At 44.0% G+C, this 20,496-nt stretch overlaps 1 protein-coding gene across 2 annotated transcripts in view; it reads right to left on the bottom strand.

Annotated features, from left to right (window-relative positions):
* The window catches only part of Itgb6 (integrin subunit beta 6), a 69,927-nt gene that overhangs the window by 23,917 nt on the left and 25,514 nt on the right, over window positions 1–20,496 (bottom strand). For both annotated transcript variants that reach the window (XM_055600466.1, XM_055600465.1), the window contains 3 exons: window positions 9,793–9,882; window positions 3,583–3,717; window positions 3,032–3,449 (listed from right to left, as the gene is read on the bottom strand). In XM_055600466.1, the coding sequence (XP_055456441.1) occupies window positions 3,032–3,449; window positions 3,583–3,717; window positions 9,793–9,882 (643 nt within the window). The remainder of the gene's footprint in view (window positions 1–3,031; window positions 3,450–3,582; window positions 3,718–9,792; window positions 9,883–20,496) is intronic.

The following is a 20,496-nucleotide window of genomic DNA, read 5'->3' as shown; positions in this document are numbered from 1 at the left end:
TCTCCCAAAAACACCCTTCCTATGATTTGATGATGGCTTTGCCATTAACTAGCTTCTTGTCACTTACAGGCTGTGTCCTGCCTAACTCTAACAGAAACACTGATTGTGGGTTCATACACACAAACACACAGAGTAGAATCAGAAAATGAAGTTGGAATAAAAATGGGATGAAAATTGATCTTCTTTGGGATTAATGCTTTCATGTGGTTTTTAAAACATTTGAAATGTTTTGAGCCTTCCTTCCTTTCTTATCTTTTCCTGAAAAGTAAGGTTTTTCTTTCTTTCTTTCTTTTGTTTTTTATTTTCGAGACATGGTGTCTCTGTGTTACAGAGCCCTGGCTGTCTTGGACTTGCTCTGTAGACCAGGCTGGCCTGGAACTCACAGAAATCCACCTGCCTCTGCCTCCCTGAGTGCTGGGACTAAAAGCGTGTACCACCGTGCCTGGCCCTTTCTTTCTTTCTTTTTCATTTTCTTCTTTGTTGTTGCTGTTTTCTTTTTTGTAATTGAAATAGGAGAATTTGTCGTATGACAAATCATACGACCTTCACTCTGATTCTCCTATTTCAATCTCCTGAGCACTGGTAAGTTTCTGACACTAAGTTTCTAACATTATGGTTTGGAAATATAACTTGCTTAGTTTTCTGTAAAAAGAATGCCGTTGTGTTTTTACTGAGATATTTGCTTACATCCTGTGGTAACTAGGGTGTCTGAGCTCAGTCCACAGCCAGCTAGTGCTTCACTTGTGGACCACATTTACACATTTAAAACTGTGTTAATATTTGTCATTCCTAATGACAAATGTGGTACATTTACACAATGGAATACTACTCAGCAATAAAAAAAAAAAGGAAATCATGAAATTTTCAGGCAAATGGTGGGACCTAGAAAAGATCATCCTGAGTGAAGTATCCCAGAAGCAGAAAGACACACATGGTATATACTCACTTATAAGTGGATACTAGACCTATAAGATAAGACAGCATAAACATACTAAAATCTGTATACCTAAAGAAGCTAAACAAGAAGGAGAACCCAGGGTAAGAAGATCAATCCTTACTTAGAAAGACAAATGGGATGGACATTGGAAGTAGGAGAAAAGGAGAAGCAGGATAGAAGCCTAACATAGAGAGCCTCTGAAAGACTCTACATAGCAGTGTATCAAAGCAGATGCTGAGACTCATAACCAAACTTTGGGCAGAGTGCAGGGAATCATATGAAAGAAGAGAGAGTTAGTATGACCTGGAGAGAACAGGAGCTCCACAAGGAGAAAATATATCTGGGCACAGGGGCTTGTCTGAGACTGATTCTCCAACCAGGGTCCATGCATGGTTATAAGCTAGAACCCATGCTTAGATGTAGCCCATGGCAGCTCAGTACCTAAGTGGCTTCCCTAGTAAAGGGAACAGGGACTGTCTCTGGCATGAACTCAATGGCTGGCTCTTTGACCTCCCCAGCCTCCCCACCCCCGTGGGATGAGCAGCCTTGCTAGGCCACAGAGGAGGATGTTGCAGCCAGTCCTGGTGAGACCTGATAAGCTAGGGTCAGATGGAAGTGGAGGAGGACCTCCCCTATCAGTGGACTTAGAGAGGGGCATGGGAGGAGATGAAGGAGGAAGGGTGGGATTGGGAGGGAATGAGGAAGGGGGCTATAGCTGGGACACAAAGCAAATAACCTGTAATTGATATAAAAAATAAAAAAAAATAATAAAATAATCATGCTGCAATATCATATGATACTGATATGGTTTTCATAAAATTTAATAAAATGTTGTATTGTAAAATTTTCCCTTAAAAAAATTTGTCATTCCTGTCAGAATAGGTCATAATTAAATAGATGCATCGGAATCGTTTTGAGTTATTTTTGACCTAGCATATTCTTTTTTGTCTTTTTAAAAGATTTACTTTTAAACTAATTTTTGTTATTTGTACATATGTGTCTGTTCCTCTGGAGCTGGAGTTATAGGCAGTTGAGATTCATCTGATATGGGTGCCAGGAACTGAACTGAGGTCCTCTGAAAGAGTAGTATATGCTCTTAACCCTTGAGCCATCTCTTCGGCTAAAACTTTGTTTTATTGTTTTTATTTATGTGTGTTTGTATCGGTGAATGCCACATGTGTCTGGGTGCCCATGCAGGCCAGAAGAGGGCATCAGAGCCCATGAAGTGGGAGTTATACATGGTTTAAAGCCATTTGTCAAGAATGCTGGAAACAAATCCAGATCCCCTAAAGAAGAGAATGTACTCTTAACCACAAAACCATCTTGCCAGTGTCTGTAGTGTATTCTCTTTGATTGTTTGTTTTTGTTTTGTTCTGTTCTTTTTTTTTTTTTTTTTTTTGAGAGATAGATAGGGGACTCACTATGGCTGGTCTGAAACTCACTATATAGATGAGGCTGAACTTGAACTCACAGAGGTCTGGCTACCTCTGCCTTCAAGCGCTGGTACTAAAGGCTTGTACCACCACGCCTGGCTTCTGTGGCAGATTCTTAAAGTATATTGTTTTTATATCTACAAAAGCATCTATAAAATGTTAATATTAATATTTTAAACTTCTCTTTAAATTTTTAAGAAATTCCAAGCTATTTTCTACTTTCATCCTTTTCATAGGCTTTTTCTTACCTAGCTTTACTTGACCTAACTTAGTACATTTACTGAGTATTTGTGGCTAAGTATACAATCACCTGTAATCTAAGCACTTGGGAGACTGAGACAGGAGAACTGTGAATCTTAGGAGGGAGGGAGGAGAGAGAGAGGGAGACAGAGATGGAAACAGAGAGACAGAGAGAGAGAGAGAGAGAGAGAGAGAGAGAGAGAGAAGGCCCTCAAATCTACTAAGCATTTCCGTGCCTTCTCCTCGGTCTGTTCCTTTGGCATTCTCTATTAGTTAATTTTTTCCAAACGCGAGCCACAATCCAGTTACTCCCAAGTCAAGCGATTCGCCCCCGTGAAGCCGTCAGCCAATATTTACAGCCCAGGAATGTGGAGAAGGAGCGGGAGCTAAGAGGCGCTTAGCCGCGCGCGGCCTACCCTACCTCCGCAGAGCAGGCCCTTGTGTCTCAGGCAGGAGAAGTTGTCGCACTGGCAGTACGGCCCGTAGATGCTCCCGTAGGGCGACAGGTGGCAGACGCACTGGCCGCAGTAGCAGTCGCCCCTTCCGCTGCACGAGGCGTGAGCCGGGGACTCCTTGCAGGCGTCCGCGCTCACCGTGTCCTCGCCGCACTCACAGCGAGGACCCATGTGGCCGGGGTGGCAGGCGCACACCCCGCACTGGAAGGAGCCGTTCCCGTGGTGGCACCGGGAGCTGTTGACTTCGACGTCCCTCTGGCATTCGCAGTCGCATTCCGCACTGACGAGGATGTCCAGGGCGTCCCCCAGCCCCACGGGCTTCACGACAAGGTTCCGGCTCCTCTTCTCACAGTTGGATATGCTCACCGTCACATTGAAGGACGCCTGGAAAGGAAGACGCCGGTTACCCGCTTCCTCCTCCGTGCAGAAACGGGCAGGGTGGAGACTGGCTTTGCCAAAAGCGCTCGGGAGGAGAGGGCTGAAATTTTTGTAAGGGGTCCATGGTGCGTCTACCTACCGTGTCCCCAACTTTCATGTGGGAGCACTTCTTTTGGTGTGGGAAGAGGACGCCATTGCCACAGACAGCCGTGAAAGACAGGTTGAGCCCTTCTGTGTCTCCCAGCACTTCCAGTTCCACCTCAGACCGCAGTTCCTTTGGTGTAGACAAGAAAGGGTTAAGTGAAATCATAAGCGAGAGAGAGAGAGAGAGAGAGAGAGAGAGAGAGAGAGAGAGAGAAAATCCAGTCAGAAGAAGAGACCGGTTTATGTTCATTAAAGCACAAGGGAAGGCCTAGGGGCGAGTTAGCAGAGAAAACCCTCGCTGTGTGAGTTCAGATTCCCAGAACCCGTGTAAAGAGGGACTCAGGACTGCAAGTCTGTAACCTCCTCGATGAGGCGATGGCAGGGAGAGACCAGGGAAGCCTTGGTAGCTTGCTGGCCTAAGCTAAACCGTTCAAACAAGGTGAAGAGGTGAAAACCAACACCCCGAATGCAAGCCGTGGCACACGTGGGCGTGCTCATGTCTGTACACCCGACACACACACACGGGGCAAAAGAAGCAACTTTAGAGTAACAAAAACTAAACCGAATATAAAAGTCCATCATTTCATTAATCAAGCAAGAATGTGATACATATGTCTCAGGCGTCGTCGATGCTGAGATTCACTATCTCACAGCACTCGAGCTGTGACAATATTTTTGAAGGCGGCTTTTGCACAGCAAGTGACAGACAGCAGTCAACTCCTGCCTGAAAGTGGTTTCATCCGCCCTGAAGGAGGCAGCAAATTCTGCTGACCCGGGTTGCACAGCTTGACACCAGAAGGGCGATTCTTTCGCTTATGTGCCAGTAGTGCACTGTAACAACGGTGCCCCTGACTTGTCCGCGTTGCTGTTTCTCAGAGCAGCCCACGGTGCTTTGTGAGGAGAGCGAAGCATGTCCACCCCACAGCAACTAAGGTTCGCTTCCCTGAGAGCAAATTTACACCCTGCTCCTTTGCTGGGCTGGTTTCTGCAGACAGGGCCGCATCTCACCTCAGTGTTGAGTCACGGTTCAGAAGTTTTAAGCATAGTTTTACAACAGCTACTACACTTAACACTTCAAGTAGAGAAATTACAAGTAGTGACTTGAAATGGTGGTAAGCTCAGTGGTGGGTGGAGATGGGCCTTGATCGTCACCTGGCACGTGGTGGCTGTGAAGACCTCACCGGTTACAAAATGGGTATGTTTGTTTTCTTACCGTGCTGGGTGAAGGTCGCGCAGAGGGCCTGCGTATGTGATGCCACCCCAGCACTCACCACCGAGTCATACATCCAGACCCCCGAAATTCGAGAGGTGTTAAAGTTCAGTGTGTGGGGGCGAATTGTACCTTAAAGTCATTTTGGAGGAATTATTGTGCCTCGAATGTCAAGTTAGACTTTAGATAAGACTCGATTTCTGTTCTGAAAGGTTCTCCTCTTGCCTTTTCTATGCCTTTGTTACTTACAATATATACAGGGAGACGAAACCAGAATACCAAACAATAAAATCCAATAAAAGCACGAAAATATTGTAAGTTGAGTTATAGGTCAATTCACTTAAAAGGTTTTGAGTTCATACCTATTTCACTGTTGGCGTGTGTCATCTATCTATCTGCCTATCTATCTATCATCTATCAATCAACCAACCATCTATCTGCCTATGATACTGGAGGTTTAATGTAGCAGATAAGTGCTCTACCACTGAGCTAGATCCCCTTCCCTCATTTTCGGCAGTTTAAAAGCACATTTGTGCAAGTGTGTGTGGAAGCCACAGGACAACTCAGGTGTTATTCCTCAAGACACCATCTACTTTGTGGTTTGACTCGTGGCCTCTCGTTGGCCTCCTACTCATCAAGTTGGCTAGGCTTCCTGGCTAGCAAACTCCAAGACTCTGCCTGTGTCTGCCTTCAGTGGGATTACAAGCGTGTCCCCCCCTCCCCAGCTTTTCTGTGGGGTCTCTGAGGATACAACTTAAGTGCCCCTGCATGCAAGGTAAGCACTTTATTGAATAAGCTATTATCACGGCCCTTCAGAGTGTGCTTATGCTAAAATCACCAAAAGTCAGGGGGAAGTAGTGCTGGAGGGAGCGGCAGAGTGGGTCAAAAGCTAAATGAGAAAAAAGGGACGTGTGTGCTGGTGACAGTAATAAGGGCTCCTGGGTGGCATTGTCTAACCTAAATGAGGCGAATCTCAGCATTGAAATAATCGAGTACGAGTGTGCAAATTTTATGGAGACTATTATTAATGTGTATTTCCCAAGTAATATAAATGCTAATTTATGTTTCTCATCATTCCATTCATTAATTTTTTTTTTTTTTTTTTTTTTTTTTTTTTTTTTTTTTTTTTTTTTTTTAGCATCTCCTGCAAGGCTGGGCAAAGAATACAAATGAATTCCTTCCTAGAGATTAAATTCCAGTACAGGGCCAATCCCTCCCCCAGAGCCACTGATGCTTCAGTAGCCTTTAGGATGTAGTAAGGAAAGGAAGGAAATTAGTGAGTGGGTGAGAGAGTACACAACCAGTTTTAAGATTATATATCTGTGTGTGTGTGTGTGTGTGTGTGTGTGTGTGTGTATCAACATAGCATTTAAAAATACTTAGCTAAGCCTGCTGTGGTAGCCCATGCCTTTAATCCCAGCACTTAGGAGGCACAGGCAAGCACATCTCTGTGAGTTTGAGGCCAACCTGGTCTACAAAGCAAATTCCAAGATAGCCAGGGCTACAGACAGAAACCCTGTCTCAAACCCCTGTTCCCCCCCAAAAAAAGTATACTTAACTAATGTTTGTAGACACAAATTGTTTTTTCCCTTGCTAAAAGTTAGTCAGAAGCCCTTTTGCTTTCTCTTCAAATATTCTTTATCTCTTTATAGACTGAAGAAGAAATTTAGTCTATAGGTTTGTAGCGTGATTTATCTTGTGTGCCTGGATCCTTTAAAGGATCCCCAGTTGCTAGTGAAGTGGCCCTTTAACTAATTCTTAGCTGTTAGAACTGCTTGACCCTGTGACCTTCAGCGCTGGCTGCCTCTTGGATTTCTGGGAACAGGAGAAGATATAGAAAAGCCAGCAGAGGCTGACAGAAGGAGATTGAGGAGACTGAGAAGAGAAGGCAGCTGGGGCAGAAAATAATGTTAGGAGACAGTTGAGCCAGGAGAAGCTGAGCAGTTGTTACAGTTTGTTTTAGAACAGTTGTTATAGTTTGGAGCTGCTAGTATTGGGAAAACTGAGAGAAAGGGCTGTTTAAGTAGACAGTTGGGGAACTGAGGGGGATATGGTTGGGGGAAACCTTTGAGGAGCTGGGCTGGAAACTGGAGGAATGGTTGGAAAAGAAATTAAACTCAAGGATCTCTCTCTCTCTCCTCTCATCTTTCTTTCCTATATAGTGTTAAGGGGTAAAATGAGCATGGGGGATAAAGGATGGGAAATAGAAGAACCTACACAGAAGCAGAAACAAGCTACATACAGTTTCCTCTATTTGAAAGACTAATAGAGTAAGGGCTGCAGAGATGGCTCAGTGGTTAAGAGCCCTGGCTCTTAACCCAGAGGTCCTGAGTTCAATTCCCAGCTGCCACGTGGTGGCTCACAACCATCTGTAACTCAATCTGTAGCCCTCTTCTGGCATGCAGGCATCTATGCAGATAGCACACCCATAGACATAAAATAAATAAAATCTTTAGAGAAAAAATAACAGTAAAAATGATAATATCAGACAAGCGTCACAATCTCTTGCGCACATCACCTCTGGACCATATTTTGCCAAGAAGAACTCAAGAATAATGTAACTTAGCAGAGTGATAGGTGCTTCTCCGTGCTTTCTATTATGTACATGACTGTTTTGCCTGTATGTATGTCTGTGGACCGTGTGTGCCTGGTACGGGTGGAGGTCAGAGGAGGGGCATCAGATCCCCCTGGAACTGGAGTTAGAGATGGTTGTGAGCTGCCATGTGGGTGTTTTGAATCAAACCCAAGCCTTCTGCAAGAGCAGCCAGTGCTCCCAAAAACCCCGAGCCATCTCTCCAGCCCCAGTCATTGGTGGTTTTGAGGCAATAAATAAGAACCCAAGATTCCACTGAGATGTGTAATGACTTGATCTTAGCCACCTTGCAAATTGTGTGAGCAGTTTGGAAATGCAAAGTGAGACACACCCCGCAAGCAGGGGCGTGGATGAGGTTGGCTGCCTGGGCAGGTCAACATTTCTGACAATCCTCTCTTTCCCCATTTGCCTACTTTTCTTGAAGTGGTTAGCAGTCACCACTTTTGAGAGTATAATTTTTTTGTAAATGTGATTCTATTTGATTCTACACGTTAAAACTTTAATCAGCGCAGAGGAGGGGGTTATTTCTGTGTGTTTTGTTGACAGGTCTTCCTGTCTGGAAGAGCTGACATGGTGATTAATTTTTGATGAGTGCTCAGAAAACTGCAGTATTGGATCATTGCTAGGAAGCAAAATCCACCGACTTCATACAGTTTTAGTGGCTATAAGTGTGTTTCAACCTTTGGGGAAAAAAATGAAGTTTTAAAGAAAGGGTAGCTTGCTTTTCTTGTTGTACAAGTTTTAAAACTGGTGGGGTGATGTCAAAATCACAAGGGAGGTATTTTTCCTTTCTAAACATGCTTATTCGCTTCTTCTGAATGTCTCCAAGATGTCTGAGTAGGACTAACTCTTTGAAAAACTCAGCTGACTCTGGCCTGTTATTTAATTTGGAACACTGGCTTCACATATACTTTGTATTGGAGTATGTCATTATATATGGATCTTTAATATGCAAGTTTCAAACATCAAAAAATTTGGAGATTTTATTCATTCATTATTAGGTAAATGCGCCTTGAAAAAAAATACTAGAGATTTACTGATTTTTTTTAAATATTTTTTTTAAGTTTTTTTCTTTTCATGCCTGTCAAAATTACAGGAGGAAGAGGTGAAGGAAGAGGAAGAGGTGGGGCAGGAAAGGAAGATTTGGTCTGGAAAGACAAAAACGAAAAATGATATTTAGGACCAAAATAAAAACAACAGTGTCAACTGGTCATTCGGTGTTGATCAACTGAGTTAGACAGTAACTCAGTCTAACTCCTGAGCAATTCCTAGCTGTATGTTTGTTGTTGTTTTTTTTTTTTTTAAGAGGGGCATTTCTGTCCTCAGTATGGTTTACAAGTCAAGGCAAAGGCAAAAACCAAAATCAAAAGCAAACCAAACAAACAAAAAGTTAGTCTGTACCTGTCTTACTTCCCCCCTCCCATTTCTGTGATAAAATACTGCGACAAAAACGACCTACGGGACAAATGCTGTTTAGCTAAGAGTTCCAGGGCTTCCAGTTGGGGAGAAGAGGCTTTGGGGCTTGAAGGAGCTACCACAGGACATCGCAGTTAGGGGAGAGCCTGCCTGCCGCTTTCTGTTCCTCACGTGACCAATGCCCCCTGCCCTGTGACTTCCTTACTACCACGGACTGGGAGCTGGAACTGGGACTCGAAATCAAGCCTTTCTCCCATAAGCTGTTCTTCTCAGGATGTTTTATCAGAGTGACTGTGAGAGAAACTCAGACAGAAGCCTCTGCTCCTATGGAAATACAGTAAAGGGAATCTGGTGCTTGGGGAGGTTTCGGTGTTTTGGTTTGGGGTCAGCCCCTGTATTCTTTCGTTTCTTTGTTCGTTTTTCAAGACGGTTTCTCTGTGTAGCCTTGGCTGTACTGGACTCACTTTGTAGACCAGGCTGGCCTCGAACTCAGATCAATCCACATGTATCTGCCTCCCAGAGTGCTCGGCTTCAGCCTTTGTATTTTATTTGTTTGACCCTGTGGATGTAGCTCCCCACGTAACTGTTGCTCACTGGCAATTTATGCTTTTTTTTTTTTTTTTTTTTTTTTTTGCATAGAGGAGTTCAATCATGACTCAGAATCTTTTCAGCTATATTAAAGTTTTGCTGGAGGCCACACTTTTGTGGGTTAGCATTCTAAAACAACCTCCGTTTGGGGTCAAGTCTTTGGTTTTTCTACCTCCTGCTCCCTTTGGGAAGATGGGTGAATGAGGTAAGTAAAAAAAAATCTATATTTCAACAGCCTGATTGCAGAGCGGCTTTCTTTGGATGGGCAATCCTTTCATAAACACGCGGAAGTCCGTTTGGCTACCTACATCTTGCATTTCGTTACCGACATCTGAGTGTCTAGAAGGCAGTGAAATACTGAAAGGGGAGCCAACTGTTTGCAAAGAGAAATAGCATACTTCATAAGCAGAGATGATCAGCTGAAGGATGTTCCCAGAGTCTTTCTGAAGCAGTCCCACGGTCGCTCCAGGAATGAGTTTTGCATAACTCTGTAAACAACAACAGAACAGGGGAGAAATCAATGTCTGATTGGTCACAATAACCGAGAAATGCCAAGTGCGGAGTTCAGTTTGCTGTCTGTGATTTCCTCTATTTAACTGGGCCGGGAAAACAGGCTCCACTGGGGTTGCCATTGGGGAAATCTAGGGACTAGGTTTGCCATGCTCCACAGCTGTGATTTATGTCATGTCAGAGTCAAGTCAAGGTCTAATAAGATTTATTTAACGTCCTTTGTCTGGAAGTTTTGGGCAGGCCTCCATGAAAGTCTCTTTCGTTTCCCATTGTTGCAGAAACCAACAAGGACAGGGAAGGAATTGGGTCGCTTTAGTCATTATGTCAGGAGCTCTTAATGAGCAATCAAGTGGTGGATTGAAAGGGCGTGATTAACTCTCCACAGCCCTGTAGGGTGCCAGGATAGCTCTACAGTTGGTTGCAATTGCTCCTCCCCGCACCATGATTGATTAGAACCAAGCCTGACCTGTCTGCATTCTCAGCTCACGCCACCTCTCCTGAGATGTCCTTTCCACCCAGGGAGAGCCTCCCCTAACAGTTCATCAGCATTCTAGGCCTGGAGTGTGGCCAGATGATAAGGCTTTGCAAGGAAATATTTAGCCAGCTGACTATTATCCTAAGTTTTATTTATTTATTTAACTATTATTTAAGTTTTATGGCTTGTGTGTATAGCTAGATATTATCCGTTTTTAAGTTTTATGTTCTCTCTCTCTCTCTCTCTCTCTCTCTGTGTGTGTGTGTGTGTGTGTGGACTTCAGGTCAATGTTGAGTTTCTTGCTCTATTGTTCTCCATCTTATTTATTTTCTTGGTGTGTCTGCACGTTTGCATGTGTTTGGGAATATGTACCCGTATGGGATATATGTGACTGTGCGTGGAGGCTTGAGGTTAACGTTAGGCATCTTCCTCCATCGTTAACCACCTTCCACACAGAGTCAGTGTCCCTCACTGAACCCAGAGATTGCTATTTTGGTTAGTCTGGATACCCAGCTTGATTCAGTAATCCTCTGTCTCTGCCAGCATTAAAGGCAAGCTGCTCTGTTCACCCAGCTTTCATGTGAATTCTGGGAATCTGAACCCTGATCGTCATGAGCCATCTCCCCAGTCCTTCACCTAATTTTTAGAGTCAGGGTCCGTCACTGGAACTGATACCAAGTTGGCCGTGCCGAACAGCTGGCAAGCTCCAGGGACCCTTTTGGTTCTGCCTCCCCAGGGCTGGGATTACAGGTACCTCAGCTGCTCACAGCCCTTATCTGATCGTTTATGATTTGTGGATTCTGGGGCTCTGAATCCAGCTTCTTAGACTTGCAAAACAAGCCCTTTACTGACTGAGCCATCTCCGAAACCCCAAATGGAAAGTTTTCCGAAGCACATGCTATTTCTCCCGGCCTTCTTAAACAGAGACTCCCAAGAATACATTGGTTCTACTTATTTTTAAGAAAATGAAGTTATACTTTCAATAGTAACTACAATTCTACAATTATCAAAGTCTTCCAGGAGCCACAGAGCAGCCAGGCATGCCAGAAAGCTCTTGGAACTGTGTGTTTTCCTGGGGAGGCCAAGGCAGGACTTTTGTGAATTTGGGGCCTGCTTGGGTTACCTGGCAAGTTTCAGACCAGCTTGGGACATACATGGCAAGACAATATCAAACAAAATAAAACAAAAACTAAGAAGAGAGATTTAAAAGTAAGAAAGAAAGGAAAGAAGGAATAAAGAAAAGATAGACACAAACCCAGTCTCATGCTGAGGGATCAGAACTGTGTTGCTTTCAATTCTTGTATTTGTTTTAAAATATTTTCTACCTTCTCCTTATTAAGTCCTCAGTTTCACCCAGACACTCATTTGCTGGCTTATTCACTTAAAGCTGGACTTAGTATCTATTAAGTAGCCTTACCATGCTAGACTATAGCAGGCAATAACACTCTTTTCAGTTGTGGTTTTGTATATTCCTATGTCATCAAACCAGATGGTGAAATTAAAATTCTTCATAGAAAAAAGTAAATGAGCATCAAGCTATACATTAAGGGAATCTCTATCAGTCCAAAGAAATTTGGGGATCCTATCTACCTACCCTGGCTTTACCTCAACTTGACACAAGCTATATCTAAGTGGAAGGAACCTCAATTGTAAGATCAGGCTGTGGGCAAGCCTGTAGAGCATTTTCTTAATTAGTGATTGATGAGGGAGGGCTCAGCCCATTGTGGGTGATGCTATCCCTGGGCTGGTGGTCCTGGGTTTTATAAAAAACAGGCTGAGCAAGCCATGTAAAGCAAGCCAGTAAGCAGCATTCTCCCACGGTCTCTGCATCAGCTCCTGCCTCCAGCTTCCTGTCCTGGCTTCCTTCAGTGAGAGGCCTCATAAGCCAACTAAATCCTTTCCTCCCAAGTTGCTTTTGGTCATGGTGTTTCATCATAGCAATAATAACCCTAAGACACTATCTTATTCCAAAGTGGTGTCGGAAATGCACAAAACTCAATTAGAATAGTCATCACTAATCACAATAGTGACTCTAAGAAGTCAGGCCAAGGGGAGAGAAGCAAAGGAGCCCTGAAGCCAGCCCAATGACAGAATGCAAAGGCACCTGGCGTGCCCCTGGACCTGTTAGAGTATGCACCTGGGAAACCCTAGCTCTCCCCATCTCTAGTGTGGAAACAATGGGCTTCAGTGTTGAGCGTGGGTTTTATGACATTCCGCTTACCCCTGTGTTCATGTTCGAAGCTGCTGAAATCTGAACTCTCAGATGTCAGCAGTTGCCACTTTGACGCTGCATCTTAGCACTGAGGGGGCAGGGGGCAGCAACCTTTGGAGAAGGCCCCTTGCCTTTCCAGGAGTAAGAGAGAGCATTTGCAAACGGAGGAAGGCCCTGCCTCACCGACTTGCCTCTTTAAACAGACACATATCACAAAGGGTCATGAAGCAGGAGGCTGTAGTGAACAGCAAACACACAAATAGGGTTTGAATGCCACTCAAGTAAAGCCGGAGTGCGTGTAAATTCACCTGATCCCTCAAGACTCGGCTGTGGAAACCTTTGTTCTTGACAAAGAAAGGCTTGGGATGCTTTTGAAAAGGAATTTCACAGTTCTCAGCCGGGCATGGACAACCACTCTTGAAGGGCATTTCAGTATCCCCAAAGATGAGATGTTGTGTTTTTGCAAGCACCAGTTCAAGTGGCTCTGCATTTGAGGTTAATTCTTGGCTAATGATGCTGATCTCATCCGCTTCCTAATGCGTAATTACCATCCTGCATGTGGTATGACATTTGGCATTTGGCTATTAGGACAAGTGGTTAATGTTAATTCACACTTGCTGATTGCCTCTAGAACCAGGGTACAAAAGAGCTGGCAGCCAGTCGCAGTAGCCAGTGATGACACTGACAATTGTATAAAGGAAAACTATTAATTAATTTTTAGATGCTGATCTCTTCCCCCCCCCCAAAGCATTTAAAATAATTAACTAAAAACATGACAATTTGGCTTAATGGTCTAACACTGTGAAAAATCATACTTTCAACCTTCATAGTCTTACGATTACTGTAAGGATGTATCCAATGTCTTGCCTTCATTAAAATCTGAAAGTGGTGATATAAACTGTTGTGACTAAACATGCTTGAAGTTAAAAAAGGGCTGCTTTTCATGCACGCTGATGAATTACAGCTCTCTGATTCAGCCAGTGATGGTAGCAGCAGTGAAGGTTGTGGGCATGATGGCACACGAGCCGACTAGCAATGCAAAGCCTCATGTGTGGCCACAAACTCACTATCCTTCCTCCATGGATTATTCTAATTACAGATTCTCCCAGCTGCCCCTGCTATACCTCCCACGAGTTCCTGTCTTCTTGCTCCTCTGGGTCACCTGAGTTTTCTTATTTGTTCACTCTGCTTCAGTCTCAAAAAACAAAACAAAACAAAACAAAACAAAACAAAACAAAACCAAAAAGGTGGCTTGTTTGTTTAATGGTGTGTGTTTGAAAGTCGAAAGCGGACACTAAGAGAACACATCAGCCCCACTCTCTGACTTCTTCAGAGAGAATCTCCACATTTAGTGGTGCTCAGTGCTCGCTGTCAGACCTCTATTAGGTGTACAGACGTGCTTGGCTAAGAGCCGAGGAATGTAGGCTCAGCCCGGGGCCCCTGTGGACTGACAGTGAGTGGCTGTCTCCTCTGACAGACGCTGGGTGAGGACCTTTGCTTTGGGAGGGCTCTTGACATTCTGCCTTTCGAGGACAGCTCCTGCCTGGGTGTCCATTCCTACGCTGGCACACTTCCTGTTGAGACACTCCCAAGAACCCCACTGACTTCCACATGGAAGTTTAGCACTAACTATCCTCTTTCTGCCCATCCTGATTTGCTTTTTTGCCCTGAATAGTGGGGACTCAAGCCTGGATCTTTATCCTTTTATTTTTTTATTTATTTTTATTTTTTATATTAATTACAGTTTATTCATTTTTGTATCCCAGTTGCAGTCCCCTCTTTCTTCCCCTCCCAATTTCACCCTCCCTCCCTCTTCTCTTCCCATGCCCCTCTCCAAGTCCAGGGATAGGGGAGGTCCTCCTCCCCTTCCATCTGATCCTAGCTTATCTGGTCTCATCAGAGCTGGCTGCAATGTCCTCCTCTGTGGCCTGGCAAGACTGCTCCCCCATCCAGGAGAGGACCTTTATCCTTTTATGACATTGTTATAGTCTCAAAGACCCCTCCCCATCTCAGACTATTTTGGCCATCATTTTCTAGTGACTACACTCCTCAAGTCCCTTGTTTGATGGAGGAAATCAGACATCAGTGTTCCACACATCAGCTGGAAGCTTTCACAAACAATTTACAAAACTCAGTGCTGAGAACAGCCACTGCTTGCTTCCTTTTGGGCTCTGTTCTTTCTTGCTCCTTTCTGTGCGCCCTCACTAATAAATCATGGAAACCATGACTTTATCTTAGGCTCAACACTGTTTTCATCTCAGCATCACTTACTCAGCATTATATTTGCAGCCGACTTCAATGTTTCTGACCTTAAGATATACTTTTTGGATATAGTTATTTACTGAAATGCAGTGTTGTCTAGTATCTAATGTGCTCACAAATCTTTCATCTAATCTTCCAAAGATTTTTCTCGCCTCCTTATCTATCTTTACTCACTATTTCCTAATTGCATTCTCCCTGACCCATATCTTTCTCTCTATAACACACAAACATAGCACAGACACATTAAGTATACAGGTCAGTGGGTATTTAAAATAAGCAAGTATAGCTACCGTAGTGACCTTCCCTGGGACCCTCCCTGCCAATCATTACTACACGCTTTAAAAGCATAACAATTTCAAATTTTGTCACTATAGAATCTCCAAGAGAGACCTTTGTATTAGTTACTCTTTCTATCCCTGTGACAAAACACTATGGCCAAGGCAACTCAAGAGAAGGGAGAGTTCATTCGGGCTTAAGGTTCCAGAGAGATAAGAGTTCATCATCCCCAGGACAGGCATGGCAGCAGGCATGGCAATGAAGCAACAGCTGGGACCTCACATCATTGAAGCAGGAGAAAGAGAACACACTGAGAACAGGGTGAAGCCCTCTGCTCACTCTCCTCAGGTGTCACGCTTCCTCTAGCCAGGCCACACCTCCTACGCTCCTTAAATAGCACCGCCTACTGGGTTACCCAAGTAACCCAGTTCAAAGACATGAGCCTGCAAAGACATTCTCACTTAAACCACTACAGTCTTCATAGGTTTAGACAAAAAAATAAATGGCTTAGGTAGAAGACAAAAATAACTACCCATAAAAGGGTGATAAATAAGCCTTCAAAGGAAGAATTCCGTCTATAGATCTAACATTATCCCAACAATGTACAAACAAGTCATCTTGTAGACCTCAATAAGCTGAAGCTAAAGTCTATAAGAAGCTGTAAAAGGCCCAGAATAGCCAACTGAAATAGAGAGAGGAAGCTAACTTCAAGACTTACTATAAAGCCGCAGTACTCAAAAAGTATGGTATTGATGAATAGATCAATAAAACAGAACAGAAAGTCGAGAAACCAACTGACATGAAGAAAATCAATGGATCTTCTGAAAAGAATAAGAACATCACAATGAAGCAAAAATAGGCTTTTTAGCAAATGGCTAAAAAGCCATTTGGAACAGCTGTACATCGACACACACAAATGAATCTAGACATGTATATACATGACACCTTTCATAAAACTTAACTTCAAATGGATCTACTTGAAAGATGCAAAACCGTATCTCATAGCAGACAGCATAGGACAAAATTTAGATGCCCTTGACTTTGGGTGATGACATTTTGCTACGATACCAAAAATTTGACTCACAAGGGTATTGGTGAGCTGGATGTAAACAAGGACAATTCTCACACGTGAAAGACAGTTTAAGAGAATGAGAAGACAAGCTACAGACGGAAAGAGAACTTCTACAGAAGATACATCATAAAGGTTTGTTATTTCTGAGTACAAGAAACTCTTAAAACTCAGTAAGAAAACAATCTTATTTTTAAAGGAGTCGAAGACCCACCCAGAAGGCCCACCAAAGAATACACACGGACAGCAAACAAGCACTGAAAATACGCGCCATGTTAAGCCATCAGAGACATCCATTCTCTAACTCCATTGTCCCACACCATTTTTGCCTCAAGTAGCTGATACTCTATGTCTCCATAAAAGGGCACTGTTCCTATTAGGTTAAGAGGCCATGTGTTATATATATAGTAATTAATTGTGTCCCCAATGAGCCTACTTCCAAATGAGGTCACATCTCTGGTAATGGGGGTGAGATCCCTAACATACCTATCTGAGGGACATGTTTCAGAACAGACAGCTATAGTTCTTTTGTTCACTTTAGCCTTCTTGCCTTAGTTGAATCGGGGCAGGTGGTACCTTGCCCAGGCACCCAGGTCTAGGTGGTAGAAGCAGATTGTGGCTCTAGGTCAATGTTCAGTGCCTTCTGTTAGGCTGCCAGCCACAAATGAACATGAGCACGGCATTAGAAAGTTAAGATCACGATGCCTTGTATGCATGCTTAGCAACACGGATTTTTAAAACACTTTCCTATCCAATGCAAGAAGAAAGGGCAGAGGAAGAAAGGTTCCTGGCTGGGAAGACTGTCAAACTCAAACTCGACATCTCAAAAGAAATGTAGGAAGGAATGAAAGGATGGGGTGGGGTGGGGTGGTTCCCAGGAGACCAATACTCTATTGTTTATCTGGTCAAAGAAAAACAGTTCTTTGGTGGTAAGGCCTTGCGTCTGTGGAAAAGCATGATTCTTCCAGAGCTGGGGCCTGGGCCTGCTAACCTAAATGATTCTGAATTCGACCTGAAGGCTTTCTTCTTCAGGGGTCTTTCATTCTTGTGAGGTTTTTATTTCCCGGGTTCTCATGTTCATTATCAGTAAATGTGGGGCTCCCAGTATTATGCAGAAGTTTACCCCTAGGCCCCACTCTGTTACTAGGACACCCAAGATTCCAAGAGGAACATGTAATTGTTTCTGGCAAAAGGGTGGCATGACTGACTGTCTCCAGGTTGCATGATATCTGCCTCGCCCGCAGGCTTTCCATTGTCAGCATTCCGCAGGCAGGCGGGCAGGATGGGAGCGTGCTAATTAGGTCAGTGCTTGATCTGGAAGTCTGCACCAGCAATGACTAGGTAGTTGGCCTCAGAACTTTTGAGCACTACCTACCTGTCTTTCTCCTAGTCTGCCTGGAATGTAATTATCTTGTCAGCCAGAAGCCATAGCACACAGCTGAACCAGTGCTCTGGAGCAGTCACCATGACAAGGAAAAAAAAAAAAAAAGGCAAGGATCAGGGTGCAGACTGTTCCGAGACAAACAGATGGGCAGAGGCATCTGGAGACTCTGAGAACAAAGGGCCTGGGTGGAGTCTATTTGTTACCCAGGACACTTCATGGCTCCTCTTAACAAGATTAGCCTGCTTTCAGAGATGGAGGGCGTACCTTGGCTGCAGAATGCACGTCCTGGGTCTCTCAGCGTTAGAAAGCTTCTTTAAGATGGAAAGGGAGGAGGGTTTCAGAAAGAGCCTGTGTGCTCCGCAGACGAATGGGCAGGTAATAAAACTCTGAAAGATGACCGGAAGGAAGGCTCTGCAGAGGACAAGGAGCCAGCAAGCAGAGGGTGCCACAGAGCATGAGTACCCCGCACTTCAGGCGTCATGGATGGAGCATGGAACCAGCATCTCTTTGGAACGTGACAGACATGCTGAGGTGTAGACATACTGAATCGGAGTTTGTGTTTCATGCGGTGCAGAACGGTTGGATATACAGAGGAAATGTAAAGATTCCAACCCCAGTGTTGGAGCCCAAAGGTGTCAATTTAACCGGGCCACTTTGTGGCCTGGGCATGGATTCATTTTGAAGAACCTGCTTAGGCGTGTCTAATAAGCACCATGATTGAGAACCATGGGTAAGGACTAGTCTGTGACTTAGGCAATAAAGACACAATATCTTTAAGACTTCGATCATAAGTCATACGGTCTATTCGGTCTGTCAAACACTTACGGCATCCTGGCTTTGCCACAAGGTGGTATTTTTTTCAGTGCCTGCTCCCCACAGACCTGCTTGCTGCATCTCTTGCCCTCTCTATCTCCTTTTACTGTAGGTCACTCCAAGCTGACTGACTTGTGAACATTTTCATTCTTTTTCTCATGTACGGGCTGTTTATTGCCTCAGGGCCTTTGCACGTGCCTCCTCTTGATGCCTTCTCAACTTTCTGGTTGCTGCTCCAACAGCTCTTGGATGGAGTCCAAGAGCTGAAGAGCCTCCCCAAGGAAAGTCTCAGTCTTTCTCTTCGATTATTGTCCATTGCTGAACACTATTTCCTTGCATTCTTTGCTACTTATTCATTGGTTATTTCCTGTCTGCTTTCCTTCAAAAGACTAAGCCCATGAGGACAGAACCTGCATTCTAGTCTCTAGTCCGCCAGTGCATGGTAAGTATAAAGCACGTAAAAAATTGAACGAGTGAATGAATGCATGAATAAATGAATGAGCAAGCTATGACTGGTGGTCAACTATGGACCCTTCACCCATTTTTATACTAACAGAAGCCCAGGAATCTTTATACAGTATGGTTGAGCTGTATGCTCATGACTCCCAAGGCTTAGATGACCATCTGACCCTTACTAAGAGGCTCCAGAGAAAACAGAACGTGCTGACTTGTTGTGGTTTGAATCTTAGATGTCTGCAGGCTCGTGTTTTGAACTCTTGCTCCATGGCTGTTGGTGCTATTTGGCAGGGGGTGTGGAACCTTGGGAAATGGCAGGGGCTGGGCTGGGCTGAGCAGAGGGGCTGGCTGGCTGACGTGAGGGGCTTAGGAAGGTCATAGCCAGCCTCTGGTGTCTGCTTCATCTTGTTTCCTGCTCTTCTGTGACACGAACACCCTTTCCGCTGCACAGGATTCTTTCATACTTTCCCATCACAATGAGCTGAAACCTTCGACGCTGTGAGCCAGAACAACTGTCTTTCTGAAACCTGTTTTCTCAGGGTTTGTCCTCACCCTGAGGACAAAAGTTATGCTTGACTTTCACTAGAGCAATGAACATTTCCTACCAGAAGAGTATCATCAGTATAGCATGGGATATATTTTTACTAAAAATTATTTGTTGCTTATTTGAAATTCAATCTTAACTAGTCTATATTTTATGGGCAGAAATCTGTCAGTTCTATAAAACAAGTGTTCCAGCCCCCGAAATAATGAGTAAAGTAAGCCCAAACTATTCAAATTCAACAGTTTTTTTTTCCCTGTTTATTTTCTGAAGAGTCCATATTGCAGGGGCAACAAAATATCCAGCTGTTAGATTTTAGTACATTTTAGGGTCTCTCTGACAGTTGGGCATGAAATGAAAACATAGAATTCTCCCCGGCTTTATGTCCAATGGGCCATCGGTTTAACTTGCCCTCTTGGGTTGATGCTCTAGCGAGGTTTAGAGGGCACAGCCAGGCAGGAAATACGTGCTCACAGTTAGACCAGTTAGACTGCTCCATAGGGTCAGCAAGCTCCCCATATGCACTGTTGGGACAGTGACACACACAGTAGCCATTACAGCCATGGAGACAGGCAGAGACGGCACAGAGGACATAGTTCCAAAGCACTCTAAGGTGCAGATGTTTGTCCACAGATAGTGGAGTCCTCAGCAAAGGGACACAGCCGGGATGTGAAAATAGATACTGAAAATAATGAGAGGAGAAGAGGGCGGGCGGGCGGGATTTGGAGGGGGGGAGGACGAGGGAGGGGGTTACAGCTGGGATACAAAGTGAATAAATAGTAATAAATAAAAAAAGAAAAAAGAGAAAATAGTGAGTTGGGTTTATTAAAGTTAAAATGTGGTCATGTAAAACCAAAACCAAAACCATCGGGTGTGAATAAGTGAAAAAGTAAGTCTGGAGAGGAAATGTCTTGCCTGTATGTACACATTGGGGGCTAATGGCAAGAGGGAACAAATATTATTTTATTTATTTTTACTTTTGGTAACACTGAGCACTGAACTTTGGGGCTTTATGGAGACTAGCACATTATATCTAAGCCCTATTATTACTATTACTATTATTATTATTATTATTATTATTATTATTATTATTATTATTATTAT

Source organism: Psammomys obesus, unplaced genomic scaffold, assembly GCF_907164565.1.
Source record: "Psammomys obesus unplaced genomic scaffold, mPsaObe1.curated_primary_1811, whole genome shotgun sequence".
Taxonomy (NCBI): domain Eukaryota; kingdom Metazoa; phylum Chordata; class Mammalia; order Rodentia; family Muridae; genus Psammomys; species Psammomys obesus.
This window is presented reverse-complemented; position numbering and strand designations above follow the sequence as displayed.